This window comes from Phoca vitulina, unplaced genomic scaffold (assembly GCF_004348235.1).
Source record: "Phoca vitulina isolate PV1807 unplaced genomic scaffold, GSC_HSeal_1.0 scaffold43, whole genome shotgun sequence".
Taxonomy (NCBI): Eukaryota; Metazoa; Chordata; class Mammalia; order Carnivora; family Phocidae; genus Phoca; species Phoca vitulina.
The window spans coordinates 5825895-5847435 of NW_022589746.1; the positions used below are offsets into that span (position 1 = coordinate 5825895).

Here is a 21541-nt window from a genome sequence, read left to right on the forward strand (position 1 = left end):
GCTCTCTCTGTGAAATAAATAAAATCTTTAAAAATAAATAAATAAATAAAATAAAATGTATTCCCCCAAAAGATCCTGGTGTAAAATCAAATTATGTATTAACAATAAAATCAATGCATTTACATTACATGTAAATGTACAAAGTTTAGTATCTAAATGTAATTTTAACAACCAAAAAAGTACCTGGCACATGACAGATAGTATCTACAGACTATTTAAATGTATTTTAACAAGAGTATTTTTAAACAAAAAAAGCTTTTAATGTAATCACCATAACATAATTCTGAGAAGAGCCATGGAGAACACAGGCACACAGGGACATCCTGTGACGTCAGATGAGGAGCCACCAGCCACAGGTGTACCTGAAATGTGGCTACAAAGGAACTGAATTTTTAACTTTATTTAATTTTAACTTAAAAACTATGTTCAATTCAGTTATGAGAAAACTTTTATGTATGTTTAGAACAACCTGGATATATGAATCTACTTTTTCAACTGTAAATTTTATGAGCTGCAGTTATAGATCAAGTATCTCCAATGAAAATTTAGTGTCCAAATTAAGATGTGCTGTAGGTGTGAAATACACACCAAATTTCAAAGACATAGTGTGGGGGGAAAAAAGGTAAAAATCTCATTAGTAATTTTCTATCGATTACATGTTAAAATAACAGTATTTTGGGCGTCTGGGTGGCTCAGTCATTAAGCATCTGCCTTCAGCTCAGGTCATGATCCCAGGGTCCTGGGATCCAGCCCCGCCTTGGGCTCCCTGCTCAGCGGTAAGCCTGCTTCTCCCTCTCCCACTCCCCCTGCTTGTGTTCCCTCTCTCGCTGTGTCTCTGTCAAATAAATAAATAAATAATAACAATATTTTGGATGTGCCAGGTTAAATATTAAAATGAATTTTACCTGTTTTTTTTAATGCCACTACCAGAAAACTTAAAATTTCACATAGCTCCCATTATATTCCTGCTGATAATGCTGTTCCAAACAATACACTCTAACATCTGAATACTTGCCCACTATTTATCCCTTCTATTTATCATTATTAATAGTAGTAATTAACAGCTGTTGTTCAGTAATATTAGATACCATGCTAAATGCTTTACATGGAGTATGTCACTCAATTTCTCCAAAGTAGGAGGTCGGTTTTTTCTTTATCCTCATTTCAGAAATTTTAAATTAAGAATCAGAGAAGCTTAAGTCATTTGCCCAAGGTGAGAGGATTAGAGAAAGTATCCACCAGGGGCGCCTGAGTAGCTCAGTTGGTTAGGTGACCGCCCTCAGCTCAGGTCATGATCCAAGGATGGGCTCCCTGTTCAGCGGGGAGCCTGCTTCTCCCTCTCCCTCTGCCACTACCCCATAAAATACATTTAAATAGTCTATAGATATTATCTGTCATGTGCCAGAGTACACTTTTGGTTGTTAAAATTACATTGAGATACTAAACTTTGTACATTTACCTTTTATCTCATTTGACTTAAAGAATGTGTTGATTTTATTATTGATACGTAATTTAATTTTACACCAGGATCTTTTGGGGGATACTTTTTATTTTGTTTATTTATTTTAAAAGATTTTATTTATTTACTTGACAGAGAGAGCAAGAGCAAGCACAATCACCATTTGCCAATGGTGAGAGGATTACAATTCAGTCTCAGTCTGGTGTGAAGGGTTATATTCTTAACCACCAAGGCTCTTCTATCTCCAACCCTAAGCTTATATTCCTGAATTTTACATCATTAAAGACACTGCCCCCGAGGTGCACAGTCACTTCCACCCTCTACTCCACTCTCCAACCTTGCCGCAGAGCACCTCAGTTTTGAGCACTGAAAGACTTTAAGTCAGCAAAGTAAAAAGGTGGCTCTAAGAAAAATTAACAAATGAAACATTAAAAACTGAAATCCTCCAAGATTACTTGGGATATTCAAACAAGAATAACAACTAGGCACACACAAAATAATCATATGCAATAGTGATTTGAAACTGCCTACTACTCAAAATTCCCCCACCCCTTTTTTTTAAGATTTATTTGAGAGAGAGAGAGAAAAAGAGTGCTAGAAAGAGTGTGAGCACAAGCGGCGGGGAAGGGCAGAGGGTGAGGGAGCAGCAGGCTCTCTGCTCAGGGGCTCCATCCCAGGGGTGGGGCTCGATCCCAGGACCCCGGGATCATGACCTGAGCGAAAAGCAGACGTTTAACCAACTGAGCCACCCAGGCGTCCCTCAAAGCCCTCCTTAATTACTGTCATACCAGTCCTTTGAAAAATCATAGTAAGTGGAAAAGCCTACTGCTTAAAAAATGTTATCTTTTAGACTAAAACAGACTCAAATCATAAAAAGATGAGAGTTAAGGGCCCCCGGCTGGCTCAGTCGGAGGACTGTGCGACTCTTGATCTCCGGGTCATTAGTTTGAGTCCCATGTTGGGTGTAGAGATTATTTAAGTAAATAAAACTTTTTTAAAAAATCAGAGTTAAGCATTCATCTATTTTTTCAACACTGGGCTATAAATCTTCACCGTCCTCAACAAACAAAGGTCTGGAAAGGTCAAATTCTAAAACAAAAAGTCACGTAAGAGTCAAATTAAAAGGAAACAACAGGGGTGCCTGGCTGGCTCAGTTGGTTAAACATCTGTCCGACTCTTGATCTCAGCTCAGGTCTTGATCTGAGGGTTGTGAGTTCAAGCCCCGAGTTGGACTCCACACTGGGCGTGGAGCCTACTTAAAAAAAAAAAAAAAAAAAAGTAAACAACAGCAGTGAAGCTTCACTCTCTGGGAAGTGTCTTGAGTCACTGACATTTTGTTCTGCTTCTAGAGGCCAAACTTAACTCTAGTATTCAGACCAGAGTTTACCAAGCCCACTGGTTACCTATCCCCAAGCATCTACCCAACAGAAACGGTAAAGATCAACCAGTAAACATCTGTTAATAATTCTGAATGTATTCTATGCATGATCTGTCTGTACTGGCAGAGAATTCCCATTTTCATGAAATTCCTTTGTGGTAAACAATAAATACAAATCTCATTTTATAGAAAAGCCTAAAAGGCTAAAGGATTGTGCTAAACTCACGAGCCCCTGGTAGGCAGAATAATGGCCTCCCCAGAGATGTTTGTATCCTAATCCCCAGAATCTGTGAAAATGTTGCTAAATAGCAAGGAAGAATTAAGGTTGCAGATGGAATTAAGGTTGCTAATCAACTGACCCTGAAATGGGAAGATTATCCTGGATTATTTGGACCGGCCCAACGAAATCACAAGGGTCTTAAAAAAGTGAAAGAGGAAGGCAGAAGAGTAGGGTCAGTCAGAGATTTGAAGATAGAGGATAGGTCAGGAGCAAAGGAATGTATGTGTACAGCCTCCAAAGGCCGGAGACAGCAAAGAAACATTTCCCATCCAGCCTGCAGATGGAATGCAGTCCAGCAACACCCATTTCTGCCTTCTGACCTCCAGAACTGCAAAATAATAAGCTTGTGTTGTTCTAAGCCACAAATCTGTGGCAACTTGTTACAGCAGCAATAGGAAAGAAATACGGAACCTAAATCTGTCACTGCTCTGCAAGAATTTACTAGTTTTATAAAGAACCTAAATAGTAACATTTAGTAATGATTTGCTATAAAAACCCCTGTTGCATTTAATCCCTCAAAATTCAACTTGTATACTCTTACATAAAAGTTTCTTGATTCTTAAAGAAAAGTAGTGATTAATCCTGAATTTTAAAATACACTTTAAAAATGTAACAGCAACTTATTTGCCCAGTACCAAGGAAGAATGAAGTATTCCACAGAAGTTAATTTTTTTATTTTTTATTTTTTTAAAGAAGATTTTATTTCTTTATTTAATTGACAGAGAGAGACAGTGAGAGAGGTAACAAAAGCAGGGGGGGTGGGAGAGGGAGAAGCAGGCTTCCCGCGGAGCAGGGAGCCCGATGCGGGGCTCCATCCCAGGACCCTGGGATCATGACCTGAGCCGAAGGCAGACGCTTAACCAACTGAGCCACCCAGGCGCCCCAGAAGTTAATTTTTTTAATAAGTGAAATTTATACTTTCCAGAATACAACCCTATTTTTTATGAAAATTTAATGGACCTTTCTAAATTCTTGTGCTTCCCTTGTTCCATAAAGAGAAGGAACAGGGGTGTCTGGCTGGCTCAGGTGGCAGAGCGTGCAACTCTTGATCTCAGGGTTGTGGGTTTGAGCCCCATGTTGGCTGTAGAGATTACTTAAAAATAAAAACTTAAAAAAGAAATGGAACTTATTAAAACCTGACAGTTTAAGGTCCACATGTGAAAACAGAAAGGATTACTGAACGAGAATACATTCATGTATCTTAGTTTTTAAAGTATCTCCCTTTTCTCTTCCTTCAGTAATCCCAGAGCTCACTGTGCCCATTTCAAAATCCCTCGCCCAAGGGTGCCTAAGTGGCTCAGTCGTTGGGCGTCTGCCTTCGGCTCAGGTCATGATCCCAGAGTCCTGGGATGGAGCCCCGCGTCGGGCTCCCTGCTCCGCGGGAAGCCTGCTTCTCCCTCTCCCACTCCCCCTGCTTGTGTTCCCTCTTGCTATATCTCTCTCTGTCAAATAAATAAATAAAATCTTAAAAAAAAAAAATCCCTCGCCCAAGACCCTTATATGTACATATAAACATAAACACACACACAGACACTCACAACTCATAAAGAACTGGATACTTCTAAATCACCTGTGGACTAAGCAAACTAGACATCTAAGGAAAGACATGTATGTTAAATGAGAGGCAGAACAGTGTAAGTATTGGTAAGAGCTCTGACTTGGGAGTAGCTTAGGTTTAAAACCTAGCTCTACCACTTAACTAGTGGCATGAATTTACTTAGGTCAATTACATAATCTCCTCAGCCTTACTTTTTTCATCTGCAAAACAGGGATATTCATATGTACCTCTCAGCATTTTTTTGAGAATTACATTTTAAAATGTAGAAAATGTCTGACACATATTAAACACTAAATAAGTAGTAGCAAAATTACCATGATAATAATAATAATGATGAATTTGATGATGTCATGAAGAACATGATGAGGGCAGAGGTTGTGTGATAAATATTTTAATACTATTTCAAAACAAGATAAAATTGATGACAGCTTGACTGGGATAAATGGGATATGTCTATAGCAGTAAAAAATGTATTTAGAAATTGCATGTTTATTAAAATACAGGATTGTGCTAATTACCAGAGTACATAAGGATTAACCATTACTTATTATCACAGACTTGTAACTCATGTCAAAGCATCTGTCTTAACACTCCAAAAGTGAATATATAATTTTCTGGCTCTCTATGATCCCTTCAATTAAATCTCTTTACAATAGTTGCCTATTATGTGAAAATTTCCCCACGATCTCCCTCTATCAACACAAGATTACAGTTAGAATTCTTTTCAACTGGAGGGGTGCCTGGGTGGCTCGGGTTGTTAAGCGTCTGCCTTCAGCTCAGGTCATGATCCCAGGGTCCTGGGATCAAGCCCCACGTCGGGCTCCCTGCCCCGCAGGAAGCCGGCTTCTCCCTCTCCCACTCCCCTTGCTTGTGTTCCCATTCTCACTGTCTATGTCAAATAAATAAATAAATAAATAAGTAAAAATCTTAAAAAAAAAAATTATTTTCAACTGGAAAGAAAAAAGGCTGCATATAAGAAAAAATAGTAATTATTATTATACTGGGGGAGAGGGAATGGAAAAATAGAATCAAGTCCAAACAAGTAAACAGAGAATGTTTCCAATGGACAAGAAAACTTAGAACTTAAGGGATGCCGCCCAGACTGTAGTTTTTTAGTCTAAGTAACCCAGTTTGTCACTTGCTACAATAGTTGGGGTCTAAATGCACAGAGCCAAACGATCTTTGAAAGTCCCTTCTAGCTCTATAGGCCACAGTTGTTTCCACTCAAAATTACTTGGCAATATAACCTGAGGATTCATTTTTCTCCTACTATAAAATATTAACTCTTCAAAGCCTTGTACCATTTTCCTCTAATTTACAATACTAATTTTCAAGCCAGTAAAGGTTCTCCCAGAAGAACTAAGTCCACTGTAGTTCATTTTAATATGTTTTCCTATGATTTTTTCTATTTTTAAAAGAATAGGATAAATTTACATAAAATATTTAATACTATGATACAGGTAAATTCTAGCTTTATAAGGATTTTCTTTCAATAAAGAAAGTAGGTAAAAGGTTTCTAAACTACATTCACTATTCCATAAAGCCATCAAAAGGTCACTAAATGGAAACAACTTTATTACTCATTTATAACTAGCAGAGAGGCAGCATGGTTCAGTTTACTAACAAGAGAACAGATTCTGCCATCAGTTTAATGTGTGCCTGTGGGCAAATCACTCAGCATCTTTGCATCTGCTTCTCTGACCATAAAAAAGGAAAAATGCTGCTGACCTACCTCAAAGGGATATTATAAGAAATAACTTAACGACTATGAAACTTTAAAAACATAATGTGCCATTTAAAAACATTATAACGCGGGGCGCCTGGGTGGCTCAGTCGGTTAAGCGTCTGCCTTCGGCTCAGGTCGTGATCCCAGGGTCCTGGGATTGAGCCCCGCATCGGGCTCCCTGCTCAGTGGGAAGCCTGCTTCTTCCTCTCCCACTCTCCCTGCTTGCGTTCCCTCTCTCACTGTGTCTCTCTCTGTCAAATAAATAAATAAAATCTTTAAAATAAATAAATAAATAAATAAATAAATAAATAAATAAATAAATAAATAAAAACATTATAACGCTAGTGTTAAAAAGTCCTTTCTAAACCACATACTCTGACCCGAAGCATCTGTGGGGGTCAATGCCTACAGTAGTCTGTCCTAAAATTAACCTTTCTAATAAATGCTACTAGGGATCCCAAGAATAGCCTTAGCTTCTCTAGCAGCAGCCATATAGCACAGGGATGCTCCCTCACTAACTTCCCAGCTTACCTTTTTTTTTTTTTTAAAGATTTTATTTTATTTATTTGAAACAGAGAGAGAGAGAGAGAGCGCGCACACAAGAGGGGGTAGGGTGAGAGGGAGAAGCAGACTCCCCGCTGAGCAGGGAGCCCGATGCGGGACTCGATCCCAGGACTCCGGGATCATGACCTGAGCCGAAGGCAGACACTTAACCAGCTGAGCCACCCAGGCACCCCCCAGCTTACCTTTTAATAGCAATCTCATGCAATACGATTTCATTATTAGTTAGTAGCTGTAATAATAATCCATAGGGCCACAAGGGGCTGTCATAAATGCTACAGACGACTGGGACTATTCACCACCTAGCAGTACTACATATTCAAATAAGTTAATAATACTTACTGATTACTTACTGAATGCTAAATACTGCTCTAAAGGAGGTTTCTACACACTTGCCAAAACTTAAGGCTAAAGAAACATAGTGGTGCCCTATACGAATCATTTGGTGGTAGAGAAAAGAGCATATCGAATGCAAATAAAATCTTGCTAAAAGCCATCAAAAAAGAGTGACAAAGCTCTGTTATGTACTAATGCACAAGGACAGTTTAAAAGTCACAGAACGATACTTATAGTATGAGCCCATTTTTGAAAAACCAAGCATAACAAAATAAATCCTCTTTTGTAAATGTATATGTGCAAAGAAAAAGGTATGGAAGAATATATTCCCTACCGTTAGCTCAAGTTGTCCACAGGAAGCGAGACTGGGGAACATAATGACTTTTACTATTCACTGTACGATTTCTGTAATTTTTAATGTTTATAGCAAATGTTACAAGCAAACCTGTATTGCTTTTATAATAAAAACTTATTAATTTATTTTTTATTAAAATATTTTATTTATTTGAGAGAGTGAGCGAGAGAGAGAGATTGAGCATGAGCAAGGGGAAAGGCAGAGGGAGAAGCAGACTCCCTTCTAGGCAGGGAGCCCAATATGGGGCTCGATCCTAGGACCCTGGGATCATGATCCGACTCAAAAGCAGATGCTTAACCAACTAAGCCACCCAGGCGCCCTAAAAACTTATTAATTTAATTTTGCTAGGAATAGAACTAGTTTAGAAAAATAGGTCTCCAAATTCAGGTAATAATCCTGATCCCTTAATCACAAAATTAGGTGACTAAGTGTCAAAAGCCCTCAGACACGAAACAACTTTTCTTAAAAATCACTGGACAACTTTCAGGAAGGATATTCAGATAAAAAATAGAGATGGGTCCTTTGGTGAGATACCCTTATCAAGATAAAATTGAAAAAATGGAAAGCTACATTATTTTAAAACTCCCAAACAGGCATAAGACAAGCTGCCTCATTTAAACTTTGACAGCAATAGTAGCTCCTTTGTCTTCAAGCCTGTTCAGCTTTCCTTTTACTCCTCTCTAGAGTCCAGACAGGCTTGGCAGGGCCCCATCACTCATCTGCCCCACCCCCACAGGCTCCCGATGCCAGACCAGCTTCAGGTGACTAACTGCCACATCAGAACAGTGATCGGATCAAGAGAAGAAAAAAATGTTTGCCCTACATAAGCAACGCTAGAGGCGGATGCTTATCCAGAAAATATATATCTCCAGTGGTTCACCTAATCCAATAACAACCCTCTAGGCTTGGAAGTAAAATTTACTTTTCCCTTGAAAAAAAATCCCATCTGGACAAACCAGCTGCAAATTAGAAGAGAGGACAAGTATTATATTTACTAAGAGAAGCTTCTGCATCAGGAAGGGAGGGCTGGGATAAAATAAAAGTTTGAAATGGGAGCAAAGAGTTCTTAGAATAAAGAAATCTGGTTTTCCCCTTCCATGAAATAGTCTCTTTTTTTTTTAAGATTTTATTTATTTATTTATTTGACAGAGAGAAAGAGAGCGAGCGAGCGCACAAGCAGGGGAACGGCATACAGAGGGAGAAGTAGACTCCTCACTGAGCAGAGCTTGTTCCCAGGACCCCCGGGATCATGACCTGAGCCGAAGGCAGATACTTAACTGACTGAGCCACCCAGCTGCTCCTAAATTTTGTTTTTAAGGAATTCATAAAGACAAAAATAACAGGTTTTAACCTTAATCACAAAATTACAACTTTTCCACCAAACTTCCAAATCAACTTTTAAATTAAAAAAGATTAGTGACTATATCACCCTGAAAGCCTACTTTAAACTCACAAGAGTTTGCACATTCTTTCCACAGAACTAATAATAATAGCTACAATTTATTGAGAATTTACTATGTAATAGATCCTGTTTATTACATTTAGGCATCCCCCATAACCCCATGAGGTAAATACTACAAACGTTCCTCATTTTAGGCAAGGGCACCAGCCTTCTTAGAAGGTTTAAGAAAACTGCCCACAACCCGGATAAGTAGGAGAGTCCCAATTCAATCCCAAGGAGTCTTGATTAAAGAATCCTCACTCTATCAGTTTACAAAAGACATGACAGGCTTTTATGGGAATAATAAAGCTACCACATACTGACTGCTCAGAACTATGCCAAGTGCAGTATAAAGCATTTTAAATGATATTTCATTTGGTACTTACACAACTTTGTAAGGCAACTATTATTATCCCCATTTTGCAAAAAAAAGAAAGAAAAAAAAAGAAACTGATGTTTCCTTTCATTGCAAAAATAAATAACTCTGCCCAAACTTCAACAGCCAAGTAAAGAACAGAGTGAGACAGTACTGGGAACAAGACCTCTCTTTCCAAGCCATATGCTCTTAATCATTTACACTGTTTATTGGGCACTTTAACTAAACAAAGATGGTTTTTATAGTCATATTCAAGTATAGCTTTTTACTATTGGTATAAAGTGAATCTTTTCTTTAAATGCCACTTGCTCAAAGTTTTGTAGTTTATAATCTTCATTTCTGCTATTAAAGTAAATGATTAAAAAATGAGTGATTTTCAAAAAAACGTATTAAACAGGTATCTAGGATTATGCTCTCATAAATGATTATGCCCAGCAAAATTATCAAATTAGGAGACAGCAACCTGTTCCTTGGCAAAGCCTTGACACAGGACTTCAGATATCCTAGAGCTAAGTCATACTGCCAAAAATTTATCTATAAATCAGAAGAAAATGGCTTAAATAAGTCTACATAAAGTATCCATACCACCACCCAAGATACACTACATATAATCTGACATACTTTAATAGCATAAAGCTATTACAGAATTATTATTCTCTTAATTATAGCTAAATTTATCATTTGATATAGGAGCACCTGGGTGGCTCAGTCGGTTCAGAGTCTGCCTTCGGCTCAGGTCATGATCCCAGGGTCCTGGGATCAAGTCCTGCATCGAGTCCTGCATCGGGCTCCCTGCTCAGCAGAGAGTCTGCTTCTCCCTCTCCCATTGCCCCTCCCCCCCCAGCTCATGCTCTCTCACTCACTCTCAAATAAATAAAATCTTTAAAAAAAAGTGATATACACTATTTTCTGTAAGATTTTCTTCTGTATAAATCATAATGGTCCAGAGAATCAGCTTCTGTACCACGTGACTGCCAACATCAATGTTAAGCTGGAAAGACACTCACACCAGCAAGAGTAATATAATCTCTAACTGTATCCTAAAGCTAAGTATATCTGGATATTCAGTTAGACATTATCCTTGCTCTGGATGACCCCATTTGGCAAATAAGTGAATGCGGAAAAAGTAATAACAAACATACATTAACTTTTATAATAAATAGTTTCATAAGTAAAGCCAGCATGCTAAAAACTACACTTCCAGATTTTCAGAGCAACCTTTTACAATTATTTTATGAAATGTTTCCATGAATCAAAGGCTATTTATTTATAATTGAAAAATTCAAATTCGTTCCAGAAATTCAAAAACTCAAATATTGTAAGCTATATATGCATTTCATATAAATGCTAACATTTCAAAAATAAAAACTCTTTTCTGATTGTACAGTGATCTAAACAAAAAAAAAAGAAAAGAAACTAAGTAGTAACCACTTGATTACCTGCTTGTTTAAGGATAAGATCAGAAGGACACACAAACAACTATTCCTATTAAAATGATTACCAGCATATCAGCAAACAGGTGATACCACAGAGTTGTGTTTCTTAATATCTGTATTACAGGTTCCACTGAGAAGCTGATGAAAGCTATGGTTCATCTTCCCAAGAAAGCATATGGGTATATGAAATTTTGCACATAACTCTGGGGAGAGGAGAGATTCACAGCAATCTTGAAGCCCATACTTGGACCTTCCCAATAGAGTATGAGCAAATATTGATTAAGGAATACTGAGAACGGGGCGCCTGGGTGGCTCAGTCGTTAAGAGTCTGCCTTCAGCTCAAGTCATGGTCCCAGCGTCCTGGGATGGAGCCCCGCATGGGGCTCCCTGCTCAGCGGGAAGCCTGCTTCTCCCTCTCACACTCCCCCTGCTTCTGTTCCCTCTCTCACTGTCTCTCTCTCTCTGTCAAATAAATAAACAAAATCTTAAAAAAAAAAAAAAAAATAAAAGGAATACTGGGAACTATACTCAAAGTAAAACATGTGTCATTTTAAACTTTCCCTTTTTCTTGTCTTTTATTTTGTCCCTTGCTTCTATTAACCAGCCAAAATATGACCATTAGCACAGAAAGTTAAACATGAAGTTTGGTTTCTCTGTCTCTGTAAACTGATCCCTGTAGATCTGCCTTTTATTTTCTAGTAAACTGTTCATATACTTTCATAACCTCCGAACCTGAATGCTATCTCGAATCTTAGTATGAAAATGATCAGATTTCTAGAAACACATCATCTTCCATAGAAAACCTGAATGTCAGAATTTCCAGTACTTCTGAAAGCAGAAATGTAACAATTTTTATACAAAAGTTCTCATTTAAAATTAAGTTAAACATACCGATTAGAAGTTTAAGAGATAACAAATATGCATACAGTCTTATTTTGATGTAAAGTAATTATATGAAAATATTTCAATTATCTTGGAAACAAAAGCTAGTTATATAGCTTGTTTTGTTCAATGTCCATTAGGTGTAAAGGAGGCCCAACTGAAAAGAAAAAAGACTGACATACTTTCTTTAGAGGCCTTATCAAATTCATACCTTCTATAATCTACATTTAAATATCAAAAGGATGAACAGGACTATGGGTTCCACCGCTTACTGTTAGTGTCATATAGAATACTAGATCATAATTTTCATGAGTGTAGAAACATCTTTGTTCTGTGACACCAAAAGGAAGGCAGAAGGAGTCTTATTTTTAAACAATTCATCAAGAACAAAAGTTTGTAGGGGCGCCTGGGTGGCTCAGTCGTTAAGCATCTGCCGTCAGTTCAGGTCATGATCCCAGGGTCCTGGGATGGAGCCCCTCATGGGGCTCCCTGCTCAGCAGGAAGCCTGCTTCTCCCTCTCCCACTCCCCCTGCTTGTGTTCCCTTTCTAGCTGTGTTTCTCTCTGTCAAATAAATAAATAAATAAATAAAACTTTAAAAAAAAAGAACGAAAGTTTTAACTGTTTTAAATTATCTATTAACAAAAATTTAACATAGCATACCTGTATCTTTTTTACAGCCATATTTCACAGAGCAATACACCACTTAGCATTTTTCACAAATATAAAATATAATGCTATTTCCAAAAATTACACAGCCCTAACTTCATCCTCAACGCCAGTTTTTCATTATTCAGCCAAAAAATCTTGGTGTTCTCCTCAACTCTCCTTCCTCTACAATCAATCTGACCAGAACTCCTGTTGGATCTACCTTCAAAAGAGATCTAGACTTTGACCACTCTTCACTTCCCTGTGGTAGCCAATATCCCATCCCACCATCATCATCATTACAGCTATTATTAAAATAGCTTCCTAACTATATCCCACCATCATCATCATTACAGCTATTATTAAAATAGCTTCCTAACTGGTCAGCTTCTATTCTATCTTCAACTTGCCTTCAGCCTGTTTTTAACACAGCAGTCAGTGATCCCTTAAAAATATAATGAAACTCTGTCACTCTGTAATGAGACTGCATAACTCCTCTGCTCAAAACTCACAGTTTCTATCAGAGTAAAACTCTAATTCTTTCAGAGTAAAAACCACAATCCTTAACAAAGGCTGTCAAGGTCCTAGGTGATCTGATCTGCTCTGCCCCGAACCTTCATCCCCTTTATCTGTCTGACCCATCCCCTCCCGTTCTCTTCTTTCCTTACTCTACTCCAGCCACTTTGGCCTCTGTGCAGTTCACTGAACATGTTGAGCTGCCTTTTAAGCCACATGACTAACTCTTTCACATCCTTCAGTCAAGTATTTGCACAAATGTCTTTTCAGTATGCTTACCTGACCACCTTATTTAACACTATAACCTGTCCCACCCCCCCCGGCATTCCCTACCCTCCTTACCCAGCTCCCCTCTTATTTCCATACTATTTGCCACCTAACAAACTAGATTACTTATTATGTTTATTCCTCTTTGTCTGTCCCCCCACCTTAAAATGTAAGATCCACAGGGCCTGGACTTTCTGTTTTGTACACTGATATATCCTAAATGGCTAGAACAGAGACCAATACATAAGTGTTCAATAAATGTTGGATAAATTTTTTAATGTCCAAATCTTCGGTGGCCATGTGATACAATGGCACAAAGTATCTGAAGCTAAACACTCAGCTCTCAACAGGGTTATCAAAGATAGTATTACTACCCTGTAAACAGAAAGATCCACTCCTAGGACCCAAGAAAACTGAAAACATGTTCACACAAAAGCTTACATACAAAAGTTCACAGCAGCATTTATTCATAATAGGCAAAAAGCAGAAATTATCCACATGTCCAACAGCTAATAAGTGGATTAGCCAAATGTGGTACATCCATTAGATGAAATATTATTCACCAATAAAAAGGAATAAAGTACTGCTACAAAATGAACCTTGAAAATATTATACTAAGTGAGGGTGCCTGGATGGCTCAGTTGGTTAAGCGTCTGCCTTCAGCTCAGGTCATGATCCCATAAGGTCCTGGGATTGAGTCCCACATCAGGCTCCCTGCTCAGTGGAGAGTCTGCTTCTCCCTCTGCCCCTCCTCCCTGTGTGTGCGTGCACGTGCTCTCTCTCTCTCTCGCAAAAATAAATAAAATCTTAAAAAAAAAAATATTATGCTAAGTGAATGAAGTCAGGTACAAAGGCCACATATTATATGATTCCACTGATAGGAAATGTCCAGAACAGGCAATCCCCTAGAGACCGAAAGTAGATTAGTGACTGCCTGGGGTGAGACAGAGGAGGAGAACAAGGAGTGACATCTAATAGGTACAGGTTTCTTGTTGGGAAGACAAAAATGTTCTGCAGTTAAACAGTAGTGAACAGATGCACAATCTTGTGAAAATACTAAGTACTGACCTGTACACTTTATTTTTTTTTTTTTAAGATTTATTTATTTGAGAGACAGCACGTGAGCGAGAGTACTTGAGTGTGTGCGGGTATGGGGAGGAGCAGAGGGAGAAAGAATCTTAAGCAGACTTCTTTGCTGAGCATGGAGCCTGATGCCGGGCTCGATTCCACGACCGTGAGATCATGATCTGAGCCAAAATCAAGAATCGGACACAACCTGGGGCGCCTGGGTGGCTCAGTTGGTTGAGCGACTGCCTTCGGCTCAGGTCATGATCCTGGAGTCCCTGGATCGAGTCCCGCATCGGGCTCCCTGCTCGGCAGGGAGTCTGCTTCTCCCTCTGACCCTCCCCCCTCTCATGTGCTCTCTCTCATTCTCTCTCTCTCAAATAAATAAATAAAATCTTTAAAAAAAAAAAAGAATCGGACACAACCGACTGAGCACCCAAGCACCTCCGCACTGTAGACTTTGAAAGGGTGACTTTTATCTCATTTCCTAAAATTTAAAAACAAAACAAAACAAAAAGATGGAAAGGACTGTTCATTGTTCATGGCTCAATGTTCATGGCTCCCTAATAAGGGAAGGCTAAGAGTTGGGAATGCCTTCTTGGCTGTATTCAATCCTAAGAATCCATTCCACCAATTAATCACAGAAGACATATTTTAAAAGGGGAAGGGGAGAGACTAGTCAACCATAAGTAGCAGCAAGAAGCAGAACTTTTCTTTCACATCCAATCCATTCAAATCCTATCATCCCCATCTGCAACACACCCACCTTCCCACCTGGTCCACCACCATCTCTCACCAGAACTAACTTGGCAGCCTTGCCATTGGTGCCCCTCCTTCTACTCTTGCTCCCCCACAGTCTAGCCTCTGACCAGCAGTTACCGCTTAAAAATATAAATCAGATCACTTTACTCTCTTGCTCAAGACCCTTCAGTAACTTCCAATACACTCAGGTTTTACTCCAAGTCCTTCCCAAGACCTACAAGGCCCTACACTGAACTGGTCCTTGTGATCTCTCTAGCCTCATATCCTACCACTCCAGCTCTAAAGGCCTTCCTGTTCCCTAAGGTATGCCACGGTCAAACAGGCCAAATACATTCCTCCCCAGGACCCTAGCCCTTGTATTTTCTGCATAGACCACTCTTCCTCCAGATAACTGAATGGCTCACTGTATCACTTGTTTCACATGATGCTTACATGTCATCTCCAAAAACAGGCCATTTATTACACTTCACCTAAAGTTTACACCTTCTGTCACTGTAACCTCTTATCCTGATTTTGCTTTACTTCACAGCACTTATCACTTTTTTTTTTTTGCTTGGTGTCTGTGTGTCCTAATTTAAAGTAAACTCCATGAGGGGAAGAACTCTTGTTTTGTTTACTGCTGTATCCTCAATACCTAGAAGCATGTCTGGTACATGGAGGGTACACAATTATTTCTTCAGTGACTGAATTCACAGACTGAAGTAGCAGGAACACATTCTTTAGTGAAATATGTACTCAACCAACATGCTTTTTTAAAAAATTACAAGAGACAATTAGCAATTTAGACAGAACACAAGTCAGTATTTTACAAAATTACCTGTTCGTCAAGAAGACCACAAATTCATAGGACAAAATACATACGCCACATTATAGATGTAAATCCTCTCAAATATTACAGTTAAAAGTTAATTCACACTGAATTAACCATGCCTCTGATTTCTCTTCATCCTACCTGCTCTCTTAATCTTACATTTTAACTAGAGAATGTGGACATCCTACAGGTCCCTTCAATACTCAAAACCCTGTACAACATCTTTATTTCAATTCCAACAATACTTCAGGTGACAATAATATCAATCTCATGCCCCACGACAGAAACTTCTTCCCACCCTAGGGCAAGTTACTAGGTCCTGAATTCTGTTTCCTAGATATCTCAGATCTACCCCCACTGCATTAGTTCAAGCCCCTACTCACTTCTCAGTTGGACTTCTCACCTGGAATCTCCAGATCTTCCATTCAGATCTCCCATTTCGCGTATTCACTACGATACTACCAAAGTGACCTCTCCAGAATATAAATCCACCAACTTTACTCCTTTCAAACAACCTTCAGTGGTTCTATGTACCGTTCAAGAAAATTTTCAACTGCCTAACTTAGCCTTCTCCCATCCTTGCCCTCCTATTTCCATCCCAAACACATCATGCTTTAAGTTAGGCACAGCGAACAGTTTCCAAATACACTATCTTGATTTTTTTCATTTTCCAACATGTAGTCCCTTATCTGTCTCACTGTTTTTTTACCCTTCTTTGCCCAATGAAAGCTTTAACACTCAGCTTAGATGTCAATTCTACCAGAGAACTTTCCATGACTCTGATTTAGATATCCTCTTCTGTCCTCCCACAGCACTTACCACAATTATTGTATACTGTGGTCAATACTCTTATAATTCAATATGTGCTGTTCTGCTTTGTTTTTGTGTCTTCTACTAAATTGTGAGCTCCTTGAGAGCAGATCTGATAGTTTATTCACCTTCATTCCACACTGCCTGATGCATGGGGTTGTTGTTAAATGAATGATTTATGAAAGAGGGTAGAGGGAAGAGGAAGAAAGAAGGGGAAAAGAAGGGGGTAGAGAGAGTGACGGGAGAGGGAAGAAGCAAGTGAAGAAAAAGAAGGAAGAAGGGGAAAAAAGGAAGGGAAGAAAAGAGGGAAAGGAGAAGCCAGGGAAAGGAAAGGGGGAAGGAAGGTGGGAGGAAAGGGGAAGGGGGTGAGAACATGCACACAAGCAAAGGGCATTTGTAATCAATCCATTTTTTTTTTTTTTTAAAGATTTTATTTATTTATTCGACAGAGAGAGAGACAGCGAGAGAGGGAACAGAAGCAGGGGGAGTGGGAGAGGGAGAAGCAGGCTTCCCGCCGAGCAGGGAGCCCGATGCGGGGCTCGATCCCAGGACCCTGGGATCATGACCTGAGCCGAAGGCAGATGCTTAACGACTGAGCCACCCAGGTGCCCCATCAATCCATTATTTTTGTGTGTTCTAAAGCCAGTGATTACTGAAGATAATGGTAGATCTGAAAAAGCCCACTCTCCCAAGATTCTAAGCACAACCATCTAAATCACTTATCCCATAAAGATTCTGAAATCTCCAGCCTCTCCAGCTTCTCCCACTTCACTTGAAAATTTACTGCAATGTAATGAGAGATGTTAATAATGTGCACGATGTATAAGCAGGAAAACAGTTTTAGTTAGAAAAAAGTAGGAAATGAATCAGATATAATTAAGTCTTAGAATCATTTACAAACTTTCAATAATCTAGGATTTCCTGAAAATGTGCTATCACTGACATTGAAAGACCTATAAAAACTATAAAAAATCCGATGTAACCCCAATATCATGACCTATGTTAAGAACAAAACGGCTTTTGTGTTACAGTGCTATTTCTCAAAAACACACTGGGCAAAAATATTACAAGACAGAATATACTAGTGAGTGAAGGGGCTTTATTTAAATAAACTCTTGAAGTAAGTACTACAGCAAAATTGTTTCTAAAATACTTAACATTTAAAATGATATATACATTTTTCTTTATTTTGGGACTTTAAAGCAACAACCAGAAAAGTATTACTAAACATTCTTTCAATGACATCAATACACTGCCACTTAATAAAATTTAAAAATTTCTTGTGACTAACAAAACAGACAATAAAAACTTAAAAGCTTGCCTCAAAGTACTAGTATGTTTGGAAAGATCTGATAAATAGCATAAATCCTTCTATAGCTCAGTTGTCATTACAATTTAGAAACTGGGAACACACACAAAAAAGAGAAAATGTGAGCCCAATATAATCACTACTAAATACTTTTTGAATTACAACTTTGTTACAGCAAAATACCAATCATGGGCAACCTCTCAATGTTCACCATGTAAGAAATTACGTTATAAGAAATACGCTAAGTTTGTAGTACTGCTGATTATCAGTAGATTCCCAATGAGAAGACTTACTATACATACAATAACAGGAAGTTCTTCTTGTATAAAATTAGAAATTTAATAACTCTTCCTTTGAACATTAGTAGTACCCCTTTTTAAAAAGGCAATGTTAATGGAAATGCTAAGCACTTAAAATTAGTAGTTCTAAAATGATACCAAAAATTTGCATTTGCCTAATACTATGACACTTTTAAGGCTAAAGTTTCCAGTGTAGTTTCATTTTTTAAACACACAAGTTAAAAAAAAAAGGGGGGGGGGGAATGAAAGGAAGAAAACAAAAGAAAAGAAAAGTTAAATCTTAAGGACCTTCAACTTACTACATTTCTTTTAATCAAACGTTAACAGAGTACCCAAGATGTGCCAGGCAGTACACTGGGAACTATGACAGATTGCAGTATCTATCACAAACTAAATCCTGTATTAGTCAGCTTCTGAATTTATTATATGTTATTCAACCCAACACTTTTCTTAAGAAATTCTCACCCAACACCAAGGAAGATATACGGTTTTTCCTAACAAATTCACTTGTCACTGTTTTACACAGGTCCCAGGAGTTATAGGTAGCATCTGTGACTAACAAAAGGGATCTGTTTCTGAAACATAACTGATTATTTTTTTCATTTACATGAAGATGAGACAGGAATTCAACAGATATAAACTGTTTCAGGTAGTTTATAGCACCCCAAACCCAAGAAGAAAAAAAACTAAAAAAAAAGAAAAACTAGACTAAACTTAATTACTTTGTATAGCTGATACATATTTAAGTAGTCACAGCTTTTACTTTCTTCCATAAACACAAGCATTACGAATTTTCATTTAGATGCCGTACTATAAAAGCAGTTGATCCTGAACAGAAGAAAACTTGTTTTCAAATAATTCAAAGGAACTATCAAAAGTAGACAACATTTACATTTTCACATACTATTCTATGCATTTCTATACTTGTGAACACACCCTACCCTTTCAAGCACTTCCGAATTTGTCATGGATGAAAAATATCTCTAGTTTCTGAGTTCCACCAGTTGAATCTCGAAAGGCCAGATATCTAAGGCTTTTTATTCTCCAGTGTATTAAAAAATGACAGCATTCAATTACATAGTCTCTAAAAAAAACAACCTATACTTTCACTGCCATGATCTCTTCCACCAATTAAGTAAATTCTACTTTTTACACACTATCCTCCATTCAGTTAACATGTTTACATTTAAGAGTAACCTGGCCATGGGTTTTCCACATCAATCCACATTGGTTTTATCACAACATCTAACAATTTACAGACTAAATGGATCAACAAAGAAAAATAAACCATATAATCCTAAATCCCAGGAAATACAAGGAAAAACTGCTATCTCTGAGTTGTGTAAAGATCACAAAGATTCTCTTTAAAAATCTTTCAATTCAGATTATTTTCATGGCTAACCGAATAGGTCTTCTGCTAAAAATTCACAGTACCGTTCACACAATAAACGAGATTTTCTTTCATCAGTGTAATCGCTAGAACCACCATACAGTTCAGTTTCTAGAGTCAGATTACTTGACCTGCTTTTTCTGTTTTACCTTTTAAAACACTTTATTTCATGCAGTTACTCCTGCCTTACCCTGCAAAAAGAGACGTTCTATATGGGAGAATTATGCTCAGTGCGACATCCTATAAGTGGCCCCAACTCCACAGCTAAACCGACAGAGAGCCACACCAGCTGAACCCCATCGTCTCCCGGGAAAGGGGCTCGGGCTCCAAGCTACCAAACACACCTTCCTCTGCAAAACTGGGAGGCCCCACACACGACCTCGATCAACCCCCCCCCCCCGACTTCCCCAATTCTACAACCCCAGAGGTCATTTTCTGTAAGCAATCTTACCTTCATGATGATTCCGGGACCGCGATCCCCTCGAAAACACCAGATTCACCTGCACCTGGAGGGGAAACAAAAGACACCCGGTCAACACCACAGGCACCCCTCTGCACTGGCGGAGGCGGTGGGAACCGAGCGAAGCCTGAACCCCGAAGCAAGAGCCGTAGCGGACGTCAGCCTCCGAAACACGAAACGCCGATGAGGGGCTCCCTGTGGCCTCGCCAGCCCCGCAAACCCAGCCACCTACACAGCTCGGCAGCTTCCCGTCCCCATTGTCGGGACCCGACGGAGTTTCCCGTCTCCGACAATGACGCCATTTCTGTCAGAGAAGAAACTCACAACAAGCCCGGGGGCCGGCGCGGGGCCGGCTGTCCTCCCGGAGGGCCTCCGGGCCCGGCCGAGCGGGTCGGCGCCCCAGAGGGTCGCGCAGCCCCGCGTCCGAGCCGGAGCAGGCCCGGGCCCAAGGGGCCCCGGATGGGGGCGGCGGAGAGGCCAGGCGGGCCGGAGGGCCGCGGGCAGGACCGACCCACCGCACAACCGCTGCCCACGTCCCGTTCCGAGGCGGAGACCAGACAAGTGCGAGGGGGATCCCCGGCTGCCGGACCGCGGAGACCGCCAGAGGACCGAGGGGCCGGGAAGCGGCACAGCCCCCCGCGCCGGCCCGGGCCCCCCATCGCGGCCCGGAGCCGGTAAAGCGCTGAGTGTGCGGCCGCCAGGCTGGGGGGCGACTCGGGCTCGGCAACTGCACGGGGGCGGGGGCTCCCGGGAGGCCGAAGCCCCGAATCCGGGCGCCCGGCGAGACCCCCGAGTGATCGTCCCCTGCTCCTCGGCTGGGCCCGGTGACTCCCGAAAAGACCCCCTTACGAGACGGTGAAAGCCTCAGAAAATGCCCCTACCTTCCGCGGAGGCGAGCTCTGACCCTGGCACGTCCAGAGTTCCCTCCCCTACTCCCCCCCAAAACCAGTAGGCCCGGGGGAGAGATGGGGGAAGAAGGGCGGCGGGTCCAGCGGTTGCTGAGGCTGAAGCTCCGGCTCCTCCTCCTCCCGCGGCGGCGACTGGTACCTTTGTTTGGCGGCCGCTCGGGCTCCCTCGCTGGGGGGAGGGGGGGACGACGAAAAATCCCTCCCGGACTGAAGGTCCGGGCACCGAATCGCGCTGCCCTCCAGAGGACGGCGGCGCCAGACCCTCTGCGGCTCCCTCCGGGCAAAGGTCCAGGCGGTGGCCGTGGCGGCGGCAAGCTTAAGCTCAAGAGTCTCCCTCCGCTCCGGCGCCCGAGCTCCTCACTCCGGACTCGACTGACGGGCAAACATCGCTTCCCCCCCCCACCCCCAGTGTCCCCCCCCCCCTCTTTCTCCCCTCCCCTAGATATTTTCCCCTCCCCTACCTCTTTCCCGGAGGGCCTCTTAGACGACCTCGGATTGGTTAACATTCTT

General features: G+C 40.4%; 1 protein-coding gene across 3 annotated transcripts in view; it reads right to left on the reverse strand.

The window, feature by feature from the left end:
- ARID4B (AT-rich interaction domain 4B) overlaps window positions 1-21422 on the reverse strand; it is a 144411-nt gene extending 122989 nt beyond the window's left edge. For 2 of the 3 annotated variants that reach the window (XM_032430410.1, XM_032430408.1), the window contains exons 1-2: window positions 21005-21422; window positions 20115-20169 (exon numbers count right to left, since the gene is read on the reverse strand). In XM_032430410.1, coding sequence (XP_032286301.1) covers window positions 20115-20120 — 6 coding nt within the window. In that variant the 5' untranslated portion in view covers window positions 20121-20169; window positions 21005-21422. The remainder of the gene's footprint in view (window positions 1-20114; window positions 20170-21004) is intronic. The other variant, XM_032430409.1, reaches the window with a different exon arrangement.
- Window positions 21423-21541: the final 119 nt, after the last annotated feature.